This window comes from Sorex araneus, chromosome 3 (genome assembly GCF_027595985.1).
Source record: "Sorex araneus isolate mSorAra2 chromosome 3, mSorAra2.pri, whole genome shotgun sequence".
Classification (NCBI taxonomy): Eukaryota; Metazoa; Chordata; class Mammalia; order Eulipotyphla; family Soricidae; genus Sorex; species Sorex araneus.
Window position 1 is genome coordinate 179743583 of NC_073304.1, and position 25977 is coordinate 179769559.

General features: G+C 53.1%; 1 protein-coding gene across 2 annotated transcripts in view; it reads right to left on the reverse strand.

Moving 5' to 3' along the window:
- The window catches only part of ARHGAP42 (Rho GTPase activating protein 42), a 124106-nt gene extending 103289 nt beyond the window's left edge, over positions 1-20817 (reverse strand). For both annotated transcript variants that reach the window (XM_055133547.1, XM_055133546.1), the window contains exon 1: positions 20548-20817. In XM_055133547.1, coding sequence (XP_054989522.1) covers positions 20548-20701 — 154 coding nt within the window. In that variant the 5' untranslated portion in view covers positions 20702-20817. The remainder of the gene's footprint in view (positions 1-20547) is intronic.
- Between the last annotated feature and the right edge of the window lie 5160 nt (positions 20818-25977).

Below are 25977 nucleotides of genomic sequence, written 5' to 3' on the forward strand. Positions count from 1 at the left end.
GCGAGGGCCCTGGCTGGACTCCCTCAGCACAGCACCTTCCCTGCTGCCGCTCCCACAGAACCGCGGGCATAAAACAGGGACAGACACCCTTGGGTGCTCAGTCCATTGGCAGCACTGGGCACGGGCCTGGCACACTCAGAGCCCTGAGTTCTCTGCGGCACCTCATGCCCCCACCTATGCAGCACGGCCAGGTGTGGCCTGGGTGGCCTTGTCACCGCTGACCCAAGTGGCCCCTGACCACCAGGCCCCGTACTGCCAGACCAGCTTGGGCATTCTAAGTCAAGAAATGAGTAAATCTTGGCTAGTCCAGCAGGTAAGGGGCTGGCCCAGTCCTGCCAGGGGTGGTCGCAGGGCACAGAGCCAGGGGTCAGCCCCTCGCACAGCCTGGTGTGGCCCCAGAGAGAAACGAAACAATATAATGTTAGGACAGGAGACATAGGCCAGTAGGTAAGGGGCTGGCCAGCCCTGCCAGGGGTGACTCCTGAGTGCAGAGGCCGGAGGAAAGCCCTGGGTACAGACGGGTGTAGGCAAACCAGAAAGAGAGAGACCCATTGCAAGTTCTTCCAGAAACCTATACATCACCCAGAGGCTGAGCGGGGAGCAAGAGACAGGTGCGGGGGACACGGCCACCTCAGCCTGGCCCATGACTCTCGCCAGTTTGTGGTGTTTGCTCTGCGGTGGGACTCGTTGCCCTTCTCAGCCCGAGCTGTAACAGAAAGCCAGCCAGGGGGTACCCATGGGGTCCAGCTAGGAAGGCACTTTAACCCTTTCCTTCCCTCATGAGGCCACAGGACCTGTGGGTGGACAGTTCCCCCAAAGCCTCTTCCCTCCTAGGCTGACCTTTGCCCTCTGCACCCAGGGGCTGGCTCATAAATTAAGGCTCTGCAAGGCGGCCCATGCAGATCACTCCCAGAGCAAGCTGCAGAGAGAAAATGACGTCAAGGGACTTTGCTCTTGGAGTCATTCTTGGCATTTCCTCTTTCAGAGCATGGGGCCTCTTGAGAAAGTGGCCTGGACACTAAGGGGAGAGCCTGAGCATGGGGCAGCACCCACCCCGCTGGCCTGGCACGGCCGTGGCATCCAGTCCACTGCACATGCAGGTAAAAGAGGAAAAGCAATTCGGGACATCTGAGCTTGCTCATGGGTCCTTCACCTCCTGGGGGGCCCACAGTATCCAGGAGTCAAGGCCCAAACACCTCAGTCAGTTTTTTTTTTGGGGGGGGGTCTGTTTTGCTTTTTAAAATTCTTTCCTAAAGCCCTAAATGCGCATCAGTAGTTCACTTTTTACTTTTCATCATGCAAACAATTTCCTCCATTGCACAGCTGCCCACGGCCCAGCTGGTCCCAGGACACTGGGAGCCCAGGGGAGAGCAGAAGCTGGAAGGCATTTGCCACCGCGCCTCTCCTCAGCATCAGGGAATGTTCTGGAATGCAGGGACGCCCCTCTGTGCACGGGGGATTAGTGCATGGTGTGTGGGGGGGGGGAATCAGTCACAGGTGGCCGAGTGGAATTCTTTTCAATGAGTTTTGAAGCCCTTCCAAACTGAGGAGTGCTGGGCTGCAGAGATGCTCAAAGGGCTGGCGTCCAGGCTTTGCTTGCAGGAAATCCCAAGCACTCAGTCCCCCACGCACTGCTGAGAGCAACCCCCAGCACCACCAGATGCGGCCCCAATCAGTAACCAACCAATCCAAAGGCAAATAACACACAGGGGCACTCCTGCGTGGGAAAAGACTGGGCATGCACCCCGCTCCCCACGGTCCAGCCACGGTGGGCCAAGCTGCACATGCAGACTCAGAGCCCCCAGGAGAATGGAAGTCAGTCACACCAAAGAGCAGGACACAAGAAGCGCCCCTTCCCTTGCTGGGGCCGGCCTGGGCTCTGTGGGCACTGGGAGGGAATCAGCCAGGGAGCTTTGCTGCGCTGCCACTGCATGGCAGAACCACGGGCTGACATGTCCCATAGAAGCAGAAAGGACGATGGAGTCATCCCGCACCATGGGTCGCTCCGTGTGGCACAGCTGCTGCAGGTGACTGCGTGTAGGCTGCAGCCTTGCAAGCTTGGGGCCCAGAGGTCTCCTGGGGGGTTCTGTGAAACACAGGCACTGGTGCCATGGGCTGTGGCAGATCCCCAGAGTGCACAAAACAGGATGTGGGGCTGCAGGAGCACTGCCCTGTGAACCCCATTTTGAGGAGATGCTGGTGGACGGTTCTAAACACAGGGAACAGGGGACGGGGGGTTCTCACACGGTCTTTCTTCTCATGCATTCTCCACCGAACGGAAATGGTCCCAGCCGATATTTACAGGAATGACAACACAAGAAATGCGTGGAATTTGATGTTTAAAGAATGTTCCCTTGATGAACGGAGACGTGAGACAAAGAGGCGGAGACAGACAGACAAGGAAGAAATGACCCCCCCACATCTGTGGCTTCAGAGTTATCTGGGGCCAGAGAGATGGGACCGTGGATAAGGAACTTGCCTAGCACATGGCAGACCTGGGTTCCATCACTGGCACCCCATATGTCTCCTGAGCACCACCAAGAGCGGTGGTGCTCGGACCAAGGAGTAAGCTCTGAGCACCACTGGGTGTGGCCCCCACCCCAAAAAATATAAATTTTAAAATACTCCTTTAAAAGTGCTGTGACCCTAAGAGAGACAAGAAACGCCTCCACCCCCCACCCCCCCCCCCACACACACACACCTGCTATGCCTACAGCAGGCATCGTGGCACCCCACGACCCCAGCCCCCTCCAGGCGGCTGCTGTAGCTTCCCCTCCAGTGCTGAGTCTTCTGTGAGCACAGAGAGATGAGGGCAGGTGCCAGCTGCCTGCCCGCCCGCCCACCGCAGGGCACTGCCCCACTGAGCAGTGATTGTGCCCTGCATTTGGTGGGTCTGAGAGGCGGGAAGGGAGCGACAGGGGGTGACCTTGTCCAGGGCAGCAGTACTCAAGTACTCAGAAGCAGTGGGACACGTGAGAGAAGGGACCACAGCTGCACCCTGGGGACACAGACAGGACTCCACTGACCAGAGCCCCAAGGATGTCACAGTCTCTACCCTGGGAGCTCAATCTTGGCAGTCCTTCTGTGTGTGTGCTGATGGGACCTGCAAGGCGCGAACAGAAACAGCATCTGAGGGGCCTTTACCCCGGAGACGGCAACCAGAACCAAGCAAAGCCCTGGCCCCCACAATGCACCCCAGTCCTGCCCAGCCTGGGCAGATTCCTGCACCCCCGACCCCCCTCCCCCAATTCTATGACCTGCTATGTCAGCGCCAGCCCTGCAAGACAGATTAGAGCCTCTATGCTCAATGACTGCTAGGGAGATATGCATGTGGGAGTCCCCCCCACACCCGCAAATAAGCAAACATTACCTCCAACGATTCAGTCAGATAAAATTAACCAACGCCCTCATGTCAAGCTTGGGATGTTTTTGTTTTTAATTTTTAAAGATCAAGAACATGGGCATGTTTTTACTTTAATAAATCTGGGATTTTCATCTTGGACACTTTCTTTCCCCACGAGAACAAAACCAAGTTCTGTTGTTACTGAAAACGATTCCTAACACTGCATAAACAATACTGAGGCATTAGAGGAAGTTCGGGGGGGTGGGGGGGAAGGAAAGCAACAAAAACAACCATGTTCTCACCAGCAACCATTTGCACGAATCCTATCCCCATACCCCGAAAGCAAGGAACAAGAAGGACCAGAAGCACCCAAATACAGAACTTCACCGAGTCCCTCCTCACACCTACCCTGCCACTGACACCGAAGAACAAAAGGAGTTGTGACATCATGCCAGGTGAGCTGGGGTGAGCCAGCCTAAGGCCTATCCCCTGGACAGCGCCTTAGTCACCTCCAGGGACAACTGTCAGCAGCACGGACAGGGAGTCCCCACGGCGGGGACACAGCAGACACAGCCATCGATGTGGACTGCGGGACAAGAGTGCCAGGCACCAGAGCCAGCAGCAAAGACCCGGCTCCCACCAATGCCAGAAGGAGCAAAGCGCAGTGGCCCCGCTCTCCTCTGCCCTGCTCACTGCTGACACCAGGCCTGGGAGTGTGGCAGACCTCTGGGCTCTGCCACCTGGGCACAAGGTGGGTGCAGTTTCTGCATCCTGATAGGAAGCATGGGCGGACAAGAGTGTCCCAGGGTGCCAGCTTCTCCACTGGCTTATGAACCTACCTACATGCATACATTCTCTCTCTCATTCTCTCTCTCTCTCTCTCTCTCTCTCTCTCTCTCTCTCTCTCTCTCTCTGTGTGTGTCTCCCTCTCCTCTCTCTCCCTCTCCTCTCTTCCTCTCACTACTCAACCTCTCTCCTCTCTTCCTCTCTCTCTCTCTCTCTCTCTCTCTCTCTCTCTCTCTCTCTCTCTCTCTCACACACACACACACACACACACACACACACACACACACACAGAAATACAGGAAAACGGAAGGGCAGCAGAGCGGCGGGAGAACAGGGCAGAGAGCTGGGGGTGGTGTGGGAACAACACCAGAAACCAGCCTGCAGGCAGCTGCGGGCTCCAACTCAGCCCAGGGACAGACAGGAGGCGGCCAGGCAGGCCAGAGCTCTCCTTGCTCTTCCCAGACCGTCAGTGTGGCTGCTGAGAGGCGTCCCCCTTGTTCCCAGGGAGCTGATGCTAAATAAATCTCAGGGCCGAAACTTCCAGCCTGGACTCGCTGAAGGTGCATCCGGCAGCCGGAGCCTCAAGCAGCAATAAAATCCCTACCTGCCCGAACCTGCGCCCCCATGAAGAGGTCACTCCACACTGCCAGGAATGCCACTGTCGCCGGACAGTACTCAACATGGCAGAGTCAAGGACAGAGTCCAGGGGTGGCCAGAGCCCAGGGTGGGAAGCAAAAGATCTGAGTCCGTGCCACCAAGTCCTGGCAATTTGGGAAGTCAGGCTCTCAATTAGCCCTGTGGTCAGCCCCTCCCTTTCCCACACACACAGTCCTTCCCTTCCCTTGGGGACTCTGGTCACGAAACCCCCCATATGTGTGGGGGTGTGGGGAGTCACATGTCACCTAAGTTTCATGCAACTATGTGAACCCTGAATCAGACAGCCAGAACCAACCTGATCTGGCAAGACACACGTAAATACCTTGCATGAGAGTCTCAACCATTACTTGGACAAACTGACATGCTTGTCTCAATACAGGACTCGCTATGAGGTTTCCTGATAACCTGTATCCCATACAACAGGGCTGCCTTGGTCAAACAATAGGATTATTCATTTTCCTCTTTCAACCACACTATCTGGGCGTCTCCCAGGTTTTGGGGCCTGGGCGCTGTTTGGTGGCAGCCCTAGGAGTGATCCAGGACTGTGTGGAGCTGGGAGCGAACCCAGGTCTTGACATTCAGCTCACTGAGTTCTCCCCAGCCTGAACCCCATTTCTGAATGCTCCATGTACACGGAATCTTAATTTTTCTCATCCTACTGAGTCTGAAACTTTGCCTCATTGACTTAGGGTCACCTGGAAACCGTGGACAGTGGCCTCTGGCTCTGCTTCTAAAAGGCCCAGGTAAATCCCTCTCTCTGCCATCCATGTCTCTAAAAGGGAGCTGCTTGCAGCAGTGGGGAGGGGAGAGCAGCTTCAGAGCCGCAGCTATGGAAGGCCACTGCAATGCCGGGGCCTACTGCTCCCAGAGGGCTCAGTATCTGAACCCTAAGCTCAGAGATCCCAAAGACCGTTTGGAGAACTAAAGAATTGCTCTTTTCCCCATGCACCTATCTTGCCCCTGCCCCCCACCTCCCCAAGGACATGAGGCAATAGCTCGGCAGATGTGAGACCCCCTGGGACAGGCACTGGAGCAGGTCATGCCTCAGGTGAGTGACCCTGAGTGCCAGGACGAGCCCAGCGCAGCTGGTGAGAGCTGAACCCAGAGTGCACCTGGGGCTCCATCACTGCTCATGGCACATCAGCCAGGGATGCTTCTCTATGGCTCCTTCCAAAGTCAAGTCCCCCACATAACCCTGAACTATCCTGGGTCCCCAGATGTACAGTGGTGCTACTACTCGGCAGGTGTCTAAACTGCTGGGGACCCCTGGGTGCTGAGTCCCGCAGCCCTGAGATCTGGACAGCTCATCCTGGACAGCTCACCCTCCTCTCTGTACTCAGACACCCGCTTTCTCAGCACCCTTGAGCAGTGGTTGTTGCTGCACCACTCAACAGACTTAAGCTCAAAATAATCTTCTGATCATGCAACTATTCCTCCAGAAAGTATTTTGTATAACTTCCTTCTTTTCAGAAATCTCTACTAGGAAAATAATACTACTCACCACATTTCTATTTGGGGCACATTTTTTGTTTCTAGCTTGGGGGCCACACCTGGCAATGCCCAAGGACCACGAGCAGCTACAATCACACCCAGCCTCCCGCACGGCAGCAAGAGCTCAGCCCACTGAACTCTCTCCCCGGTCCTTTGGGTACATTTTGATGATGAAACTCAAGTTACTTTCTGATAATATCATCTTCTCTGTAATCTCCGAAAACAAATCTGAAACCCAAAGGATATGAAACCACAGGCCAAAATTCTATTTCACGTAATAAACACATGAGTAAGCCAAGAGAAAGAACTGAAATTTCAAGAATCAACAATTAGTAGATTCATGAACCAGAGGACGTCTTTTTATGGGCTTATTTCTTACGTACTCAATTTTACTATCTTCCTTAGCAACACTCATCGTTTCTTCAATGCAGAATCAGAATCAGAATATAATATAAGACTGACACCCAAGGGCAGTAGAGACAAGGGCCAGGAATATTGCCCCATAGTTGGAAGCTTGCTCACGAAGTTCCCTCACGAACTGGGGGAGAAGGCAGCTGGGATAGAGATGGGGTCACTAAGTCAATGATGATTCGAGATGGGAGATGTGTGCTGAAAGTAGATAAAGGACCAAATGTTATAGCCTCTCAGTATCTATATTGCAAGCCATAATACCCCAAAGTAGAGAGAGAGTATGGGGGAAACTGTCTGCCACAGAGGCAGGGGGAGGGTTGGGATGGGTGGAAGTGAGGGGGATATTGGGGACATTGGTGGTGGAAAATGTGCACTGGTGGAGGGATGGGTGTTTGATCATTGTATGGCTGAAACTCAAACATGAAAGCTTTGCAACTATATCTCAGTGATTCAATTAAAATAAATTTTTTATAAAAAAGAATCAGAATCTGTTTATTACATTTACTTACAAAAGTAAACTTCTGTTGTTTATCTTTTTAAAAATTTAAAACAAGAACCCAAAAAGATTTAACATTAGACTTTTAAAAAAATATTAAGTAACAAATGACCATTTAAAACTGCCAGGCACCCATTGGCATGTGCCACAGGAATGACTGCAGCCCAAGTCTAACTCCAGACCACTCAATTCCAGAGCCAGAAGCGGAAATGGACCCACATCTGGGATGGACATAGTTAGGCTGGGCCTCAGGTTCATCAGGGTTGTGGTCAGGGTCACTGTCAAAGATGTTCCTAGTGCAAGGCCCTTCGAGCTCCTCATCCCCCGTACCCAGTGTGCAGCCCAATGGGAGCCCACCCACCCCCGGGCCCACCCACCACGACTCCCTCACATCTATGGTCAGGAACAAACTCGCTGCTTCCTGACTCACAACCCTCAGGCTGTGTCTGCCTGGTCAAGGCTACCGAAATCCCGTCCACATTTACCTTTCCCCGTGTTCCTTTTTGTGATCTCCTTCCCTGAGAATATTTTAGCAAGGAAAACGAAGTTAGTTCCAGGTAGAAGAGATGGGGCGAGCACCTGCACTGCCCCCCGACACAGGCCTGCAGGGCACCTTCTCCATGTTCCCATCCTTCCAGCTCCACATGGGCAGCAAGCCCAGAGAGCAGGCAGACAGTCACCTCACCAGGCAGGCCATGTCCTGGTCCCCACAGATACGGACAGAAGTAAGAGTTTCTCCTATGGTGCGGGAACAGGTAGGAGCTAATGGGACAAAGACACGCCTAAGCGGGGCGACTTTGGGCCAGTGCTGCCCCGTCAATCTGGGCTGGAAAAATAAAACACAGGAAGGCAGAGCCCAGCACCTCCCTGGCGCACCCTGCTCCAGATGTTGGAAGGCCAGCGGTCACATCTGCTCCACCAAATCCACACATATGGGGACCCGGGAATCCTTTCCCACTGGTGGTCGGCGATGGATCAAGAAAACACTTTGGAAACAGGGGTAAGGGGGGAGCAGCTGCTTCAGGGAGCAGTGAACAGGCTCAAATGTCACTCATTGCCCACAGCAGACACAAGTGCTTGCCAGTCTCACAGAGGGGGCTTCAGGTCTACTCACGGAACCTCCTTTAAAGAATAAGTTAGAAAATCTGGGAATATGAGGCATCCTTAAAAATTATCTTGGAGGGGCCAAAGCAATAGGAGGGTGTTTGCCTTGCATGCAGCCAACCCAGGTTCGATCCCACAGCAGGTAATTAAACATTAATCTGGTGAAGGAATGGATTTAATGATCCTAGCAAAGACAGCATCCCATATAGTCCCCTGAGCACTGCCAGGAGTAATTCCTGAGTGCAGAGCCAGGAGTAACCCCTGAGCATCGCTGGATGTGACCCAAAAAGCTAAAAAAAAATTAGAAAATAACCTTTGAAGAGGCCAAAGCAGGTAAGGAGCCACTCTTGCTCATGGCTGATGGGGGCTTGATCCCCAGCATGCACCATTTGATCCCCCTGAGCCCTCCAGGAACCCTCCAGAAGTGATTCCTGACCACAGAGCCAGGAGTACACCCAAGCACCACCGGTGTGGCCCCACAACAATAACAAAATTACCTTTGAAGGAGCTAGAAAGATAATACAGTGGGTAAGGCACTTGCCTTGCACATGACCATCCCGGGTTCAATCCCTGGCACCATATATGGCACCAAGAATAAAGATGAAAATGACTTCTTCCCCCTGACTTCACAGGGTTAGTATGTTTTAATCGTCTTCAAGCAAATCACTGCATTGTCTAGAGATGATTTAAAACGGCTGCCCACTCCCACAAAAACAGGATTTGAGAAATCTCTGCATCGCTCTGCCAAGGAAACTCCCTCTTAGTTTAAGCAGCAGAAGAGCAGAACCTGATGTCAGGTCACAAACCCGTCCAGATCTATTGGGAGTGACCTGAGCCCCTGAGTACCAGTCTGTGGGCCTGACGTCCCCATGGCTCCCAGTCACCCAGCAAAGAAGCAAGGTCCCCAGGGGCCCTGTGACCCACACCCCAGTGAGGGGAGCTGAATCCCTCCAACAAATGCCAGCTACTAGGGGGCAGCTCCATTGCCCCCTTCCTGGGCCTCCTTCAGGAGACTGTGCCTGGGAACGTGTGTTCCCGGAGCAATGCGGAATCCCACAGCAGATAATTAAACATTAATCTGGTGAAGGAATGGATTTAATGATCCTAGCAAAAATAGCCTGTCCCAAATACAAAGGAGGGGGCACTGCCTGGCAGGGCTGCAGATGTTCTGGAGGGGGGATGTGGCGAGGACCCCCCCCCCCAGGGGCCCTGACCACCCACAGAGTGTCTGAGGCCAGAGCCCCTAGAAGGCAGAGCTCCCCAGTCACCACAGCTGGGTCGCTAGTACCTTGAAGACAATTAAGTCTTATTTTCTATTCATCTTTTATGGGGGGGGGGGGGGGGTGGAAACACACCCAGAGATGCTCAGGGCTTATTCCCAACTTATTCTGTACTCCAGGTCCACTCCCAGTGGGTATCAGGGATCAAACCTGGGTTGGTCGTGTGTGTTCAAGGCACAGGCCCTCCCCCTCCCCCAGGACTACAGTTCCTGCCCCAAGGTCCCACTTCCTGACAAAGGGTTTTCACAGGAACTAGATCTGCTGTGGGTGGTTTCTGAAACTTCACGAAAGAAGTCAAACCAGCCTTGGTTCCGTGTCTCAGCCCTCAGCAGCAGCGCATTCTCCAGTCTCACAAGCGCATCTGTTGGGCAGATGAGCCCGGGCGGTTGGGAGTGTGCCACCCACAGCCGGAAGACACTGTCCCGCCCTGGCTGTGACATTCTGTCACGGCCCTGCCAAGCCATCTCTACAGCAGTGGAGCGATGGAGGAGAGTGCCCATCCAGGAGCCAGGAACTGGCGGGGAAGTGGGGGAAGTCACAGACACAACAAAACCATCCCCAGAGTACTAAGGGATGGGAAGGAAGTAGAGTCACAGCTTGAGACAGGAAACTGGAGACGTTCAGGGCCTTAGCGGGAACACCTGGGTTCCACCCTGGCCCCTCTGAGGTCACCAGAATCCTCACATCAGGGTATTTTGGGCTGAACTTGTGTCACCCAGCAGAGGACACACTGTGGGAAGAACAAGGGGGGGGGGGCACCTGTGTGTGCAGGGCCGGCAGGGGACAGGAACACAGGGCAGGGCAGATCCGTCCTGAGGGGTGACTTTCTCCTCTGTGATGTGGAGAGCCCCCCTTCCTTCCTGCCGTGGTGCAGGGAACATGTGGGAGAGGGAACAGCATCCAAGGGTGGGAAGAGCAATGTCTACACACACCCAAGGCCCTGACCCAGCAACCCGCGACACAGAAGATCCCAGCTCCAATGACTTGGCACCGAGCCCGGCAGGTGGCAGGTGGGGTGGAAGGTAAAGGGCATGGAGTTTGGGAATGCTGGTGGAAGGATTTTGGCACTGGGAGTGGGACTGGTATTGAAATATTATATGCCTAAAACTCAACTATCAACAACTCTGTAAGATATAGTTTTTTAAATATTATTTTTTATCTAAAAATACTATTTAAAAAAGAAAGGAAAGGAAGAAACAGGCCTTCGTGGGCCTGCGATGCCACAGCGCAGGATAGAGCTGTGTGTAGGGGAGGATGGGCTCACCCCGGAGCAGTGGCTGCAGGCCCGTGTCAGGGAAGATGCCGGGGCTCCCAGACTCTGCGTCATGACACGAACCCACAGGCTGAGCATCCCGAGAGCCAATGACGGCACAGTGGAGGCGGAAAGAATGCCTAGAAAGATGAAAGTCCCATTCCGCCGCATAGCTGACACATGATCCAATTTCCTTTTGGGGAGCCGGAGCAAACTGCAGATGTTTCTTTACTCAGAATGTCATCTCTCCGGTGTGAGTTACACTTCCTATGTAGACTGTTTTACATTACTTAACAAGTAAGCCTCACCTTCAAGCTGGCTGCTGCAAGCCATAAATATGTTAATAAAACAAATGAAAAAGCATGAACAATAGTAGAGATAAGTACCAGGAGGTTGGCTCCATGGCTTGGAAGCTGGCCTCACAAGCTGGAGGAAAAGGCAGCTCAGATAGAGAAGGAAAAACCAGGTAAAGTGTGGTTCAGGACTTGCTGGGGATGGGAGATGCGCACTGAAAAGTAGACTATAGATCAAACATGATGGCCACTCAATACCTCTATTGCAAACCTCAACACGCCTCCAAAAAGGGAATGCCCTGCCACAGAGGTGGGGTGGCGTGGGGGCGTGGGAGGGATATTGGGATCATTGGTGGTGCAGAATGGGCACTAGTGGAAGGATGGGTACTCGAGCATTGTATGACTGAAACATAAGCATGAAAAATTCTAAGTCTGTAACTGTACCACACGGTGATTCACTAATAAAAAATTAAAAATAGGTGACACTATGGCATAAATATTTATGTATCTTTTATTGTACTGATAGTTTTTAAGTGTTTCTATGGGCATAAAATTAAGTTTGTCATCATAGACACAAAATGTTTCCCTTTAAAACATTTAATATGGATGCTACTTCACCTTTGGCATTAAAGGCTAAGGTGTGATTATATCAACCATTGGCTTATTTCTATATGCTGAGCAGAGCTCACAAAAGGATTTAATCCTCACGAACATGAATAAGTTCTATTATCCCCATTGTAAAAATGAGAAATCCAGGGTTTAAGAAGAGAGTAATTTACTAGCACACAGTCTAACTGATTATCTATCCATCCATCCATTACTCATCTACTCACCTATCAATCATCCATTCACTCAGCCAACCTCCATCAATCCAACCCTCCATCCATGCACCCAACCATCCATACAACCATCTGTTCTCCTACCCATCCATGCAACCATCCATCCATGCAACCATCCATCCATCCCCCCACCCATCCAACATCCATCTACCCATCCATCCATCCACCCACCCAACTGTAGAATTAACATTGGTTTGTCCTTTCTGCCTTGCCACAGGGAGCTTAGGTTTATTGGGTTACATCCATTCACAGTGCTCCCAAGGCACTCCCATTCCTCTGTGTTTATCTGTAACCTCTTTCTTTGTGCTTTGCTTCCCCAACCAGTCAATCACCTTTATCTCCTAATCAGACTCTGCTAACTTGTAAATATTGCTTTTCTCTTCTCCTTTTGTCCTTTGCATAGTTATTTTAGAGAAATGTCCTTTTTGTATATACACAGGAAGATAGTTAATGCTATGCTTTTGTAACTTGGGAGTTAACTGACTCTGAATAATATTCACTCCTGGGCATCTGTTCTCTCAACTTAAGCCTCAGTTGTCTTTACTTCCTAGCACTCCAAAAGCAGGGTCCAGATGAGGGACTGGATGGGCCCAGGGCAAGCTGTGAGCTACTCTGGCATTGAAATGGGCCAAGCCAAAGTGCTTAACTATAAGTTAAGAGCATGGTAATGGACAAATTCTGTCATGATCCAAAAAGTAACAAGTAGATTAGGACCTTGCTAGGGTTAGGAATGTAGAACTTAGACACATACACACACACACACACAGAGAGAGAGAGAGAGAGAGAGAGAGAGAGTATTAGCAGCATGGCCTCGGAACACAGACCAGTAAGAGCTGGGCCTCTGTGTTCTATTACCAAGGCCTAGAACCTAGAGCAGAGGCTGACATAAAGCAAATGATACAAAAGTGGAATGGATCTGTGAGTTTCATTCTCTTCCTTCTGTACTATTCTGCCTGGCACATGGTTCTTAGATTTTCTCCTTCCTCCTCATCTTAGGCCTCTCTTAGCATGTACGCCAGATCACTATTGATCTGCTATTTACATGGGACTTAAGTGTGTATCCATCTATAATTAAAATTAATAGGACATGGAAATGTTTGCTCCTTAAATAACCAAAAGATTCTGCCTTCTCCAACAAATACAAAGGCTATAGCTCAATATGCTCTAGGAAGTCCTTGCCATTCTTTAAATATACATTTAGTTCCCAAACTGCTTTCCAACATAAAGAATAGAATGTAAACATTTATGAACCTGTTGCTTCTATTTATAACAGAGTCCAAATACAGTTACCACATGACGTATACCCGGCAATTCCACAGCAAGGAGTATGTCCAGGGAAATTCAAATATTTCTATACAGAATCAGCACACAAATGTTTGTAGCATTATTGATGAGAACAATTAAAAGACATGAAAAGCAGAAACCACCGGAAGTCCTTCAACTCATGAATAAGCTAAAGAGATGTGGTGTGTCCATTAGACAGAACATGCAGTACAAAGGAATAGAGTACCAATAAGCTAAGTGAAAGAATCACTCACAAAAAATCATGGCGACAGAATCCTGTCCACTCAAAGAGCCCAGGACAAGCAGCACAGAGAAGTAAAGTGTGAGGGGAACAGTTCTCACTGCCCATCCAGGACTAGAGAAGACAGAGAGCCAGAGAGTGGGGGAGCGGGGTGGCGAGGGGGGACAAAGACCCTAAATTCAGACAGTGGCTCCACCCCAGAGCCCATCTAGCTCATTAGAAGAGATGAGCCTTTGGCTGAGATGTGTCGAGGGCCAGGACGGACACGGCCCCCATGGACAAATGCCCAAAGGTGTCACCATCACTAAGGACCAGGGGGCTGCACTCAGCCCCACCGGGCTATGTTCCTCCCCACTGGCCCTCACACAGCTGTCAAAGGTGAGCGATGGTACATGTTTGTGAGGAGGAAGAAAAGGCAGCCCCAGAGCAGGGCCGGGGGAATGTCAACCAGGCAGCCACAGTGGGAACCAGAACAAAGCATCCTTCCGGGGCTCCTGGTCCACTTCGGGACACCATCCCAGGGAGATGCAGATAGTCTCATAGGGACTCCGGCACCCTGGGCTCACTGCAGCACTGTCCGCAGCACCGAGACACAGACCCCGCCACAGTGACCATGCGCAGGCAGATGGACAAACAGATGGGGGCGATACACTCCCTGGATCATCCCTCAGCCACAAGTAATGGAAATCTGGCCATGTATGACAACTTGGAAGGACCTTGAGGGTGTGAGAGGAAATGGAATTTTTTAAAGGCAGAGAAAGACATAGATGGAGGTCCAGGGAGAGAGTAGGGTGGGTTGCACACGGCCACACAGGGCTTGATCCCAGGCAACATCTCTGATTCCTGGGGCCCCATCAGGCAAGACCCTTAAGAACAGAGCCAGGAGTGCGCCCCGAGCATCTCTGGATGCAGAAAAAAAAAGACACTGAAAAACAGAAGATGGGTGGACTCTGAAGAGACACGCAAGTTTGGAGAGGCGGGGGAGGGTGGTTGCCACATGGAGGGGAAACTGGAGAGACAGTAAAGAGGCATTGGAGGGTGCAGGCCTGAGCAAGCACCTCAGCAGCAGCCACTGCCAGGATCACCCCAAAACACAACCCAGCAAGCCCTGTCCGGTCCTCCCCACCTTCACTCAAGGTGGACGCCGGCACGCACAGGCCTGGCTGCCCGGTCCTGCTTCCGAAGGTGCCACCTGGAGCCACATGCACCTTTGGGGGAGCTGTCCACATTCCACACACAGAGACCTGTGTACTCAGTACCTGCGAGTGTCTGCTGCACATGTGTATTCTGCCAAACACTCCAACATAACAGGCCTGTGCTTGGTGACGAGGGTGAATGCCACAGACCTGAGCCGATATTCCAGAGGGAGGTGGTCCTGCAGAGAGGCCAGGCCGAAGGCTCCGTCCACCTGGCAGCCATACACTCTCAGTCCCTGAGCTGACACCAAGCCAGCTGGGCACTCTGCACACAACAGTGGCCTGAGCCCAGGCCTGAGCCACAGCTGCCCGTGCAGGTAGTCAGACCACTACAGCGTGGACGCAAACAGGAAGCAAGTGGCAAGAGCTGGGCATCTGAGGACAAATCCACGGGGCCGAGCAAGACTCCCGCAGGTTGGCGGAGGGCAGTGGGGGTTCCCCATCCCCAGATTATTTCAGGAGCTCCAGAGCAGCACCTGCCAAGGACCAAGGATCCTGCACACCGGGCAGGAGTGTGGTGCTGGAGTGACCAGAAAACCACCAGGAACAGGACTAAAGCAGTGTCTGAATGGACTTAGGAAGGGAATTAGCAAGCAAAAGGAGAAACAGGGGTGCCCAGCCCCCAAGGCCGGGAGTCCCCTTTTCTTCCGTCTCCCCTCCCCTCCAGTCACCCCGCAAGGCTGCAGACCCCCAGAGGCAGCTCAGTAACCTGAAGATGCCCCTTGGCTTTTTCTGAGAATCCCCCCGAGACACTGAATCAGCCCCCGAGCTCCACCAGAACCAAGGGACACAACAGGACAAGCCAGGGGACAAGGAGCAGGCAAGCCCCAGATGAACCATCCACCTGTGTCTGCAGGGGAGGGGTAGGGCAGGGCAGAAGGCGCCTTCCTTGTCCATGATGCAGACCCCAGCTTGACTCCCCTCCTCTGTGGGACAGGTCCTTCCACTCACTGCACCCAATTCAAACCCTGCCAGGACGGAAAGAACGGAAAGAACAGCACAGCAGTCCTCAGAGAAAAACCCCCTGCCCCCAGCCCCCACAGCCCAGCCCAGCAGAAAGGCAGAGGCAGGTGCAGAGGGAAGGCTTGCTAACAGCTGACGCCTGCTCTCTGTCCCTCATGAAATCCTCGCCCTGTGCCACCAAACACGGGATGGAGTGGGTCCGAGTGAAGACAAGCTCTGGGAAGAGGACAGAGGGGGTGGGGGGAAGGGGAAGGTGGGCTGGGGAGATGCTGCCCCCACCAAGCGTGAGTCTGCTTCTCCTGCTCCCCCTTCACCTTCCCTCCCTCCCCCCCACTTTCTCTTCCTCCTCCAGCTCCTCCTGCTCCCACCAAGGCAGCTTGCCTTGACACGTGCTTTTCCCCACAGCCACAGCTGCCTCCTCACCTGGATTGAGGGACACCTGACCCAAGAGCAGAGGACTGGGCACCCCAGGTAATCCCCTGGGCATCAGCAGGGGTGGTTCCAAACCGCCCCCCTCCCAAAAAAAAAGAACCAGAACAGAAACCTGGGCATCAAAGAGAAAGATAATAAAGAGCACGAGTAGTGTGCTTGGCTGGAGTTTCCATGTGTGATGTCTAAGAACAGAGCCTGGAGTAAGCCTTGAAAGCCTCAGAGTGTGGTCCAAAGGGGGGAAAAAAGAGAAAAAAAACACCAAGCAGCCTGGGACCAGAGAGAAAGTACAGCAGGAGAGAGGACAGAGGTGAAGTGCTTAAAGCTCACCCGCCAACATCTTTGCTGCCCTTGCAAACTGAGCTTAGATGCTAGCTTGAGGGGGGGAGGAGCCAGCTGCCCAGTTCCTCTGAGGGCAATGGGACAGGAGCCAGAGGTGAGGGAGAGGCCGAATGCCACAGGGACCAGCCAGGAAGGTGGCGGTGCCAACACAGCCCTTCTAGGGGCCAGTGTACTTCGTTCCATCATGTCTCTCTCCTTCTGTCCACCGACTCTCTCCTCTTCACTGCACTAGAAGGGGGAATCTCTCCTCTTCACTGCACTGGAAGGAGGAATCTACCTATTCACATTCACACTGGAACTGAAAAGTATAAAAAAAAAAAAAGCAGGAAAATTATAAGGGAAGTCACTTTGAAATGTGTCTTGGGATATAATCTGTTAAATCAAGGAGAGGAATATGCAAAAAGAGCCCTGGTTTCACCTTCAACTCTTGAAGGCTGGCATCTGGGAAAGGAGCAAAGTTCACAGAACTATGGCTGATCAAGGTGGGGCTTTGAGTCATGCGGCATGAACTAAAACTTGATTCATCCTATCAGATATTCTCACATGCCACCAAATGCCCCTGTGGCATGTGGCAAAGTGAACAGATAAACTGGGGTAAGAAAAATGATGTCTCCTCATTCTCTGTGCCTCAAAGAAAGACCCAGAGAGGTGAAGTAATTTGCCAGTTATGCAGAAGCTAACAGCTGCAGAATTTAAGCTTTAAGCCAATCCAGTAACTGGACCCTCATTTTTTCAGAGCAGGTGAAAATATGAAATGCAACAGTTGTATTTCTAAACTATTTTAAGTACCTGACATAAATTTTGTTTGTTGTGGGAGCCACACCCAGCAGCACCCAGAGCTTACTCCTGGCTCTGTGCTCAGGAGTGACCCTTAGCAGTGTCCAGTGATCACATATGCAGCCAGGGATCCTATGTCATGCCTGCTGCATTACAATGCACACTCCTTAACCCTGATACTCCTCGACTATGGTTCTGATCCCCATAACCCTTAAATCTTGAGATCGCCTATTTAAAGTCTGCATCAGAACCCTCCCAATATTCATTCTCCTAAAGGAACATCTGCTGGGAACAGATGGAGAAGTGGATGTGGGCACCTTCCTTGGGTCAGCTTGAGAAGGAAGGCTGGAACTTTCCCCGGGAAAGTGAATTCCCCAGGACAGAAACAAGGTTAGATGCTCAGGAAAGCCTTCGTGAGTGACAGCTGTTATCAGTAAGAATTACACACCAGTGCTAAGGATGAGGGAAGGAGCACCAAGGGGGCTCAATGCAGAGGTTTGCTTCAGGGGCTGCCCCGGTCTCGGGGAAAGAGGGTGCTGGAAGCACATAGACTGGAAGCACACTTACTTCAAGACAATGTTGGTGCATTCCATCCTGACCATACTTAAAAAACAGAGATCAGGGACCAAGGGAGGGCATGGAGGGAGGGCACAGGGGTACAGGGGTCGAGACACCTGCCTGGCATGCCGCAGGCCCCTCTAGCTAGAGGAGGACAAGGCTTCATGTCCTCAGACACTGCTGTCAGCAGCTTAGGGACAGGGTGGCATGGTGGAAGAACAATGCCATCAAGGGACTTCAGAGTTCCTCCCTGTGCTGATGGAAGGACTTGGCAGCCTAGGCTGGGGATTCTTTGAGTGAGGAATGAAACAAGCTGCCCCCCACTCCCCCCACACACACACACATGGAGAAGCAGTAATGCACCCGTGGATTCTAGTTACACACTCAGCCTGGAGAGATACCAGAGTATCTGCAAGGGCTTAAACAAAGCCCCAACCCGGAGGCTGGGAACCGCCCGGGCCATTTGCAAGACCAGAATGGAAAACCCTGGAAAAGTACGTCACAACCCTGGTCAAATAATGTCCATTTCAGAGTACTCTTCAGCACGGAGCTATGCAAGTCCTTTCCGTGAAACACTGGGTCATTTGTAGAAAACATCCGGCAAGAGTGGGCTTGGCATCTGGCCCCCTCGCTGCCCTGGCAGCTGCTCGGGCCTGGAGCTTTGGGACGCGATGCAGGAGCCCAGCTGCAGAGACCTCCACCAGAATTCGCAAGCCAGAAGGAAGCTGTTTGTGTATCCATGGGAGGAGCCACGCTGCAGATAAGCTGCACTTCTCACAAACCAGTAAACACTGCTATCAGCAGTAACCTTAGACACAGAAATTAGGCCTATTTTCTTCTCTGAGCCCTGGAACCCAAGAGATAAGGGACCGCTTCAGGTTTGGGATGGTTAGAAAAAAAACAGACTGGAAGCACACTTCAAGACAATGTTGGTGCGCTCCATCCTGACCATACTTAAAAACAGAGGTCAGGGACCAAGGGAGGGCACAGAGGGAGGGCATGGAGTTTGAGGCGCCTGCCTGGCGTGCCGCAGGCCGTGGTTTGATCCTGGACACATGGCGTATGTTCCCCTGAATCCCAACAAAAAATGACCCCTGAGCACAGAGCCAGGAAGCAGCCCAAGCACTGCTGGGTGGAAGGCCTCCCCCCCACCCCGCCCTGTCCCTCCCCAAAGAAACAAAAAATCAGATTGGACACTGGTGTGAATCAGGTGCCACGGGTGCTCACAACACCCTGTCATCCACCCTCACATGACAAGGAACACAGCGTCTGCTGGGTGGGGGGAGGGTTGCAGTCAGATCACCCAAAGGCCTGTCCACCCAGTGAGAAGTCCTCACTCCCCATCCTTCAGGCCCTCAGAGGCCAGTTTCCAGGGCTTCAAGAGAGCAGCTGAAAGATTCCCAAACCTCTATTAAAATGCAAATACACCCTGGGAATGGCAACCAGCCAAGCCTTATCACTTCTCACTTTCTGGAGGGGACAGCAACTCCTGGAGCTTTGACTGGGACTCCTGCAGGTCTGCGGGTGTTCAGGAGGGTGGGACTCCCCGGGGAGGCAGCTGGGAAAAGTGCAGGGAGACGCCCCCAGCAGCAGCCTTGGAATTCCAGGGCGCCTGGCAGCTCCGAGTGGCTGTTTAGCCCCATCTGGCCTTAGCCAGCACCAGATTCCCAGGCGGGATGCAGTTCAGAACCAGATAGGCGGAAACCATGCAGGGAGAGGAGATAAGATCCACTGGTGTCAGGGCTCCTCCGGTCATCCGGTCATCCTGCTGTATTGTCCAACTACAAATGGGCACGGACAGAAAGCCAACCCACCCACCGTACCCGCTGGACGCTGCCTCTGAGAAATGTCATTGAGGGCCAGAGAGAGAATATCTTGCAGGAAGTTGACAGGGGTTCAATCCCTGCTCGGTACCACACAGGGTCCCACAAGCCCTGCCATGGGTGATCCCTGAGCACAGAGCCAGGAGTAAGGTCTGGGCATCAGAGGAGTAAGGTCTGGGCATCAGAGCGTGTCCCCAAATACGAAAGGAGAGAGAGACAGAGAGAGAAAGACAGAGACAGAGAGATGGAGAGAGGTGGAGGAAAGAAGGAAGGAAGGAAGGAAGGAAGGAAGGAAGGAAGGAAGGAAGGAAGGAAGGAAGGAAGGAAGGAAGGAAGGAAGGAAGGAAGGAAGGAGGGAGGGAGGGAGGGAGGGAAGGGTCTGGAGAGTTAGTACAGCGGTTAGGCACTTGTCCTGCACGAGGCTGACCTGAGCTCGCCCCCTGGCACCCCATATGGTCCCCTGAGCACCGCCAGGAGCGCCCCCTGAATGCCTCGGAACTAGGAGCGATCCCTGATCACCTCCGGGTGTGGCCGAAACACCGAAAACATAAAGAAATAGCTTTAAGTCTCACTGGACAAAGTAGCTGGATTCTACCTTAAAGCAAAAACTCATTAAGGACTTTTTTTTTTACAGCGTTCAAACGCAGCACACTAAAATGAATATATATATATATATGTGTGTGTGTGTGTGTGTGTGTGTGTGTGTGTGTGTACACACACACACACACACACACACACACATATATAGGGGGGTGTCAACCCCGACATTTCCTCGGGAGTCGCGGTCTGGCGCCGGCAGCTGCAGGGACAGTCTGTCCCGGGTCCGGCGTGCGGCGCCGCCAGCAGGGGAGCCCTCGGGCTTTTGTCCCCGGCCCCATTCAAACAAAAGAAGCCCCGCGCCCGCGCCCCTGCCCGCGCCCCGCGACCCCGGCTTCCCGCACTCACTGCGCAGCGCCCCCCGCGCCCCGCGCCCCGCACTCACTGCGCAGAGCCCCGATGAGCAGCGAGCCGTCCTTGATGAGCTCCTTGATGAACTTGTTGGTGCGCTCCAGCTCGATCTCGTGGCACTGCAGGCGCTCCCTGAAGTCGGGGCTGTCCAGGTAGGAGTCGCTGAACTCCAGCGTGGGCAGCCCCATGGCCCCTGGCTCGGGGGGACCCCGCGCCGCTCAGGCTCGGGGCGCGCGTCGGCGCATGCCGGCCCCGAGCTGGGGCGTCTCCGCGCCGCGCACCCGCTTCCTGCGCGCCCCGGGCCCGGCCGCGCCCGCCCGTCGGCCGCGGGAGTCCGGCCCCCTCGGCGCGCGCAGGCCCCGCGCTCCCCGCCCCGCCGCGCCCCGCCCCCGGCACGCGCACGGGCCTGCCCGACACACGGACCGGGCCGCAGCCCGCGCCCACCCGGCGGGGGAAGTGTGCGGGGGACGTCGGGTGGGGGCCGGGTGCCTGTTCCGGTGAGAGGCGGTCCAGGCCTGGCCGCTGGGGAGGTGGTATCTCTGCTGCCGGCTCGAAGGACAGGGCCCCAGGTCGCCCTCCCCACCCACCCCCCGCCGCTCCGGGAACAGGGCTCCCGCAGCACCTGTCTGCATGCACGGCGCAGCGGCCGGGACCTCACCTGGCGGCCCGGGGTCCTGCACAGTCCCCAGAAGGCCTCTCGCAGCCCCACCCCGCCCCATCCTTAGGACTCCCGATACCCGGGCTCCCTCTGCTTCTGACTTTTCCTTGCCTGTGCCATCTGGACCATCTGTTGAATCCCGTTAAAATCGTTAAAATGCTGGACATCCCCCACTACACACACACACACACACACACACACACACACACACACACACACACACACACACTGGGTTTGGGTTTCAGGGACTGTTCAAGATTCTTAGTTTTAATTTATTTTTTCTTAAGTGCGGAATGACTATTGTAAACAACAGGAGATCCTGAAACTGAGACACGCAATGTGACCAGGGAATTTGATGGTCTCTTACATAGTCCTGGGACGAGCCAGGAGCCTGGGGTTGACGCTGGGCCCTCGCCCATATGCACCCCCATACAGAGAAGCCAGTGGGCGGGACGCCTGGTAGACACACCTGTCCTTTGTGCTGGAGTGACAGAAGCCAGTCCGGTCTTCCACCTAAAGCGATTTCACATGTACTAGATTCCGGTTGGCCCAAGAGACACAAAAACAGTTTACTTTCAACTTCCACCAGATCCGTTGCCAACAGTGAGAGAAAAGATGGGATGAAAGACAATCTCTGCCTGTTTTTCACTGGATGAAAGTCCCTGTGCCTTAGTCTTTTGAAATGCACCCACTGTCCTTGGCCAATAGCCCCTAGTAGACTGGCTGTCAATTTCTGGTTTCCTCTTTAAAGTCTTCCCTTAACGTCTTGCGTGCAGACATCACTGGTTCTTCCCCTACACCAAACAGGACCCATGAGCCTCAGGAATGATCACTGAGCACATAACCAGGAGTCAAATCTGAGCACTGTCAGGAGTGGTCCCAAACTTCACAGCTCTGGAAGTCTGTGTGCCATGTGTGTTTTCTAGGGCCTAAGACAGGCTCTTGTTTGCCCACTCCCGTGTGTCTCACAAGCCTTAGACCTACAGGGTCCATGCACTTGGCACAGTTCAGGGAGCGAATACCATGTCCCTCATGGCCTGGATCTCCCCGAGTGTCTGTGTCCTAATCATCCTGTCTCTGCGAGGCCCATCTGTGCACTGACCTGGGGTCCGACCCCCCTCTCTTCCCTCATCCCTTTGTCTCTGAGCTTAGCTGCTGGCCCAGGACATTCTTCCTGTCAGGTGGCTCAGCGCCTCCCAGCTGGTGGCTGTGAGTCACGCGTTGGTCATACCTGCTCTGCAGCTTCTCCCTCCTGCCACAGTCACCCCATGCCTGAGACACTCCACAAGTGGCTCTGCTTTGAGGTAGATTTATAGCCAGCGTCAAATTGGTGTTCCCATGCTGTTTCCCCTCCGTGTTCCCCAGGCTTCTTCCTCAGAGAGTAGGTCTTCTGAGGAAAGAGCACCCTGGACACATAATGGGCTCAAAGACAGCCCCTGGGGTCTCCACCCCCCAACACGGGGCCAACAGCTACTCGGCCAGTGTTGCAGGTGCTCAGGACACGCTCACTGGCACAGATAAAGTCCTGGCTCTGCTTCCTTTGCCGAAATGGAATGCGTAGGTCTGTCTGCCTGTGGTGACAGACAGACAGACAGACAGACAGACAGGCCACAGTGGCCTTGGGTCGACAGGAAATGAGCAGATGGCACAAAAACATCTGCCGGTGACTTCCTGGGCTGAACAGAGCCTGGGACTTATACGCCTGAAGCTTTATATGAAATCCATCAGTGCTATTCTCAACATTTTTTTCCTTTTGAAAAATATTGTATCGAGGGGCTGGAGTGATAGCACAGTGGGTAGGGCGTTTGCCTTGTATGCAGCTGACCCAGGTTCGATTCCCAGCATCCCATATGGTCCCCCAGCACCTCCAGGAGTAATTACTGAGTGCAGAGCCAGGAGTACCCCTGTGCAATGCTGGTTGTGACCCTCCCAAAATATATATATATTGCTATCAAGGAATATGATATATGATGATGTATATATGAATATGAATATGATATATATGATACCGAGGAATATCATCAACATATGCCATCCCACCTTTTGGTATAAACTGAATCTGTGCATGTTACTGAATGATCACACAAATCATTCACATCCAACCCCTCAGAGCTATGGTGGTGTTATTTCCCCTCATGACAAAAACAATGAAGATATCTTAAGAAAGACATTTACCAGCAATTTCACGGTGGTGCTGTGAAACCATTGCCACCATCCATCCTCTGGACTTCCCCTATGTCCCAAACCAAAATGGTCCCACTGAAAAGCCACCGCCTGTGGGGCTTTGAGCTTGATCCTCTGCACCCGCTATGTGGCTTCCCAGGCACCACTGGGAGCAACATCCTGGGAACAGGCTGCATGTGGCCCAAACACAAAAACCAAATGAGCAAGAACATGTGCGTCAGGGGATACAACAGATAGAGCTCTTCTCTTGCATGTGGCTCACCCAGGTTCCATCCCCAGCACCCTGTATGGTCCCCCAAGGTTGCCAGGAGTCAGCCCTGAGCACTGAGCCAGGAGTCATCCCTGAGCACAGAGCCAGAAGTCAACACTGAGCACTGCCACACATGACCCAAAATATAAAACAAGAAAGAATGTGTGCTCCGAATCCTTCCTGCTGCTTGTGATGCTGGATGGATGAAGATATCTTACCAGCAAGCCATGGGACTCGGGGAGGGGGGTGCATGGAGCAGCAGCCATGAGCCAGGAGCTGGCCAACACCGCCCTGCACAGTCTCAGGAGGGCAGAGTCCACTGAAGGCCGGTCTGTGCTGCTTCCTCTCGCCGCTGTCAGGAAACAGAGGCAGTGCGTCATGCGGTGAGAGAGAAGAGGCTTCTATGTCCTGGGAGTGAGTGGGGCAAGTGTTGGTCCAGAGAGAGCTGCATGGGTGGAGTGTGTAAGAGACCTGGGTTTGATGCCCAGGGTTGCTGAGTCTCCTGAGTACTGAGCCCGGAGTAACCCCTAAGCACCCCTGAGTGTAGCTCCCCTAAAAGTATTTCTCCTAAAGAATCATAGAGATCATGCAAGGGTTAAGGTACTTGCCCTGCTTGCCAGTAACCATCATTCAAATCCCTGGCACCATATATAGTCCTTCCTGAGCACAGAGTCAGGAATAGTCCCGAGTACCACAGAGTATAACCCCCTACCCCCACCCCACCCCCCACCACACACACACACACACACACACACACACACACACACACACACACGAAAGAAAGAAAAGAAATGGACACCTGTTCCAGAAGAGCAAACTCAGACCACGCACGTGTGAGAGCTGACTCCAAACGCTTCATGCCTGGGGATTGAACTAGACAGCAAGACAACAGAGCAAAGCACAGCAAGCTGAGAGTGAGAAAGGGCACTTGGACCAGCTGGGAAGACAGGAGGATGGGGGCAAGGCAAGCAAGGAGCAGATTAAACAGGAAGGACTCTTGGCTGCCTGAACCAGGCAGGAGCCGGACAGGACCTGAGAGCTGAGTTTACAGAACCCAGAAGTTATCTTTTGATATGGGTGCAGTGACAATAGGGGTGTCACACCTTGTGATGCCCAGGGGTTACTCCTGGCTCTGCACTTAGGAATTACTCCTGGTGGTGCTTGGGGGACCCTATGGGATGCCAGGGATCGAACCTGGGTTGACCACGTGCAAGGCAAATACTCTCCCCGCTGTATTCTTGTTCCAGAAGTCATTTTTTTTTCCTGATAAATACAGATAGGCTTAGCGGTCCATGATGAGCTCAGGTGAGTTTAAGTGGGAGGTGGGGTGTGTGTTTGGGCAGCGGGAGCAGGGCAAAGGGGATGAGGATACCCATGCTCTGGGATGCTCTGGGGTGTGTGGTTCATGGCATCGAGGACCGTGGATGCAGCAGCGAGTGGAAACCTCCCACAAGGCTCCGAAAGGCCCCTGAGAGTTAGGGCTTCACTCTGATGTCAGTTTCAGGAGAAACCAGGAAGGAGAGGACAGAACTGCAAGCAGGTGTCCCTTGCTGAGAGAAAGAGAAGATGTTTAGGTTCGGGTTTGATTTATAGATTTAGACTTCCACTTCGTATCGCCCCCCTGTGGCAGACCACGGTGCTGGCTCCAAACCCTGAACAAGGGCACCGAGGCCAGCCCCAGAGCACCTGCTGGATACTGGTATGGCCAGGGTTGAGCGGAGCATGTCACAGGCTGTGAAGCAGGGACTGTGTAAGGACCATGAGCCCCTGTTTCACCAGGTTATGATTTGAATATTAACTTGAGGGTGGGGAGAGAGCTCAAGGGTGCAGCCCAGTTTGACTGCCAAACTGCCTCTGAGACCACCACTGCCTCCAGCCGTAAAGGAAGGGGTTTGCTTGCCGCTGATTACCAAGAGCTAAAACTCCAGGAGCTGGAATTTCAGCCCAGTCTGAGCAGCAGGGCCTGGAAGAGCACAGCCAGGGCCCTGGGGATCTGTGAACACTGGTATAGGGCTGCAAACACGGGCCTCACCGCCCCCAGGGGACTTCAGACTAGTGAGTTAGGGGCAGTCGCCACATGCTCTAGGGGGATCTAGTCACTTTTCACTCTTTCCAGCACTCCCAGGTACAAAGTCAGAAGATGACCTGCCACCCCACCATGCCTAGAATAAAAAACAAAACAAACCAAATCAAGCAAACAACACCCTGGTATTTCAAAAACAAAAAAAATCATCCAAAAAAATAAAGTACATCAGCAGACATGCTGCGTTATACCTGACAGTAGCATTGGAAACCTTCACAGAACAGAATGCAAAATGTTATGGTACAACTGACAAGGTTATTTTTGCAGAGAGGAAGAGTTTTTACTTTGT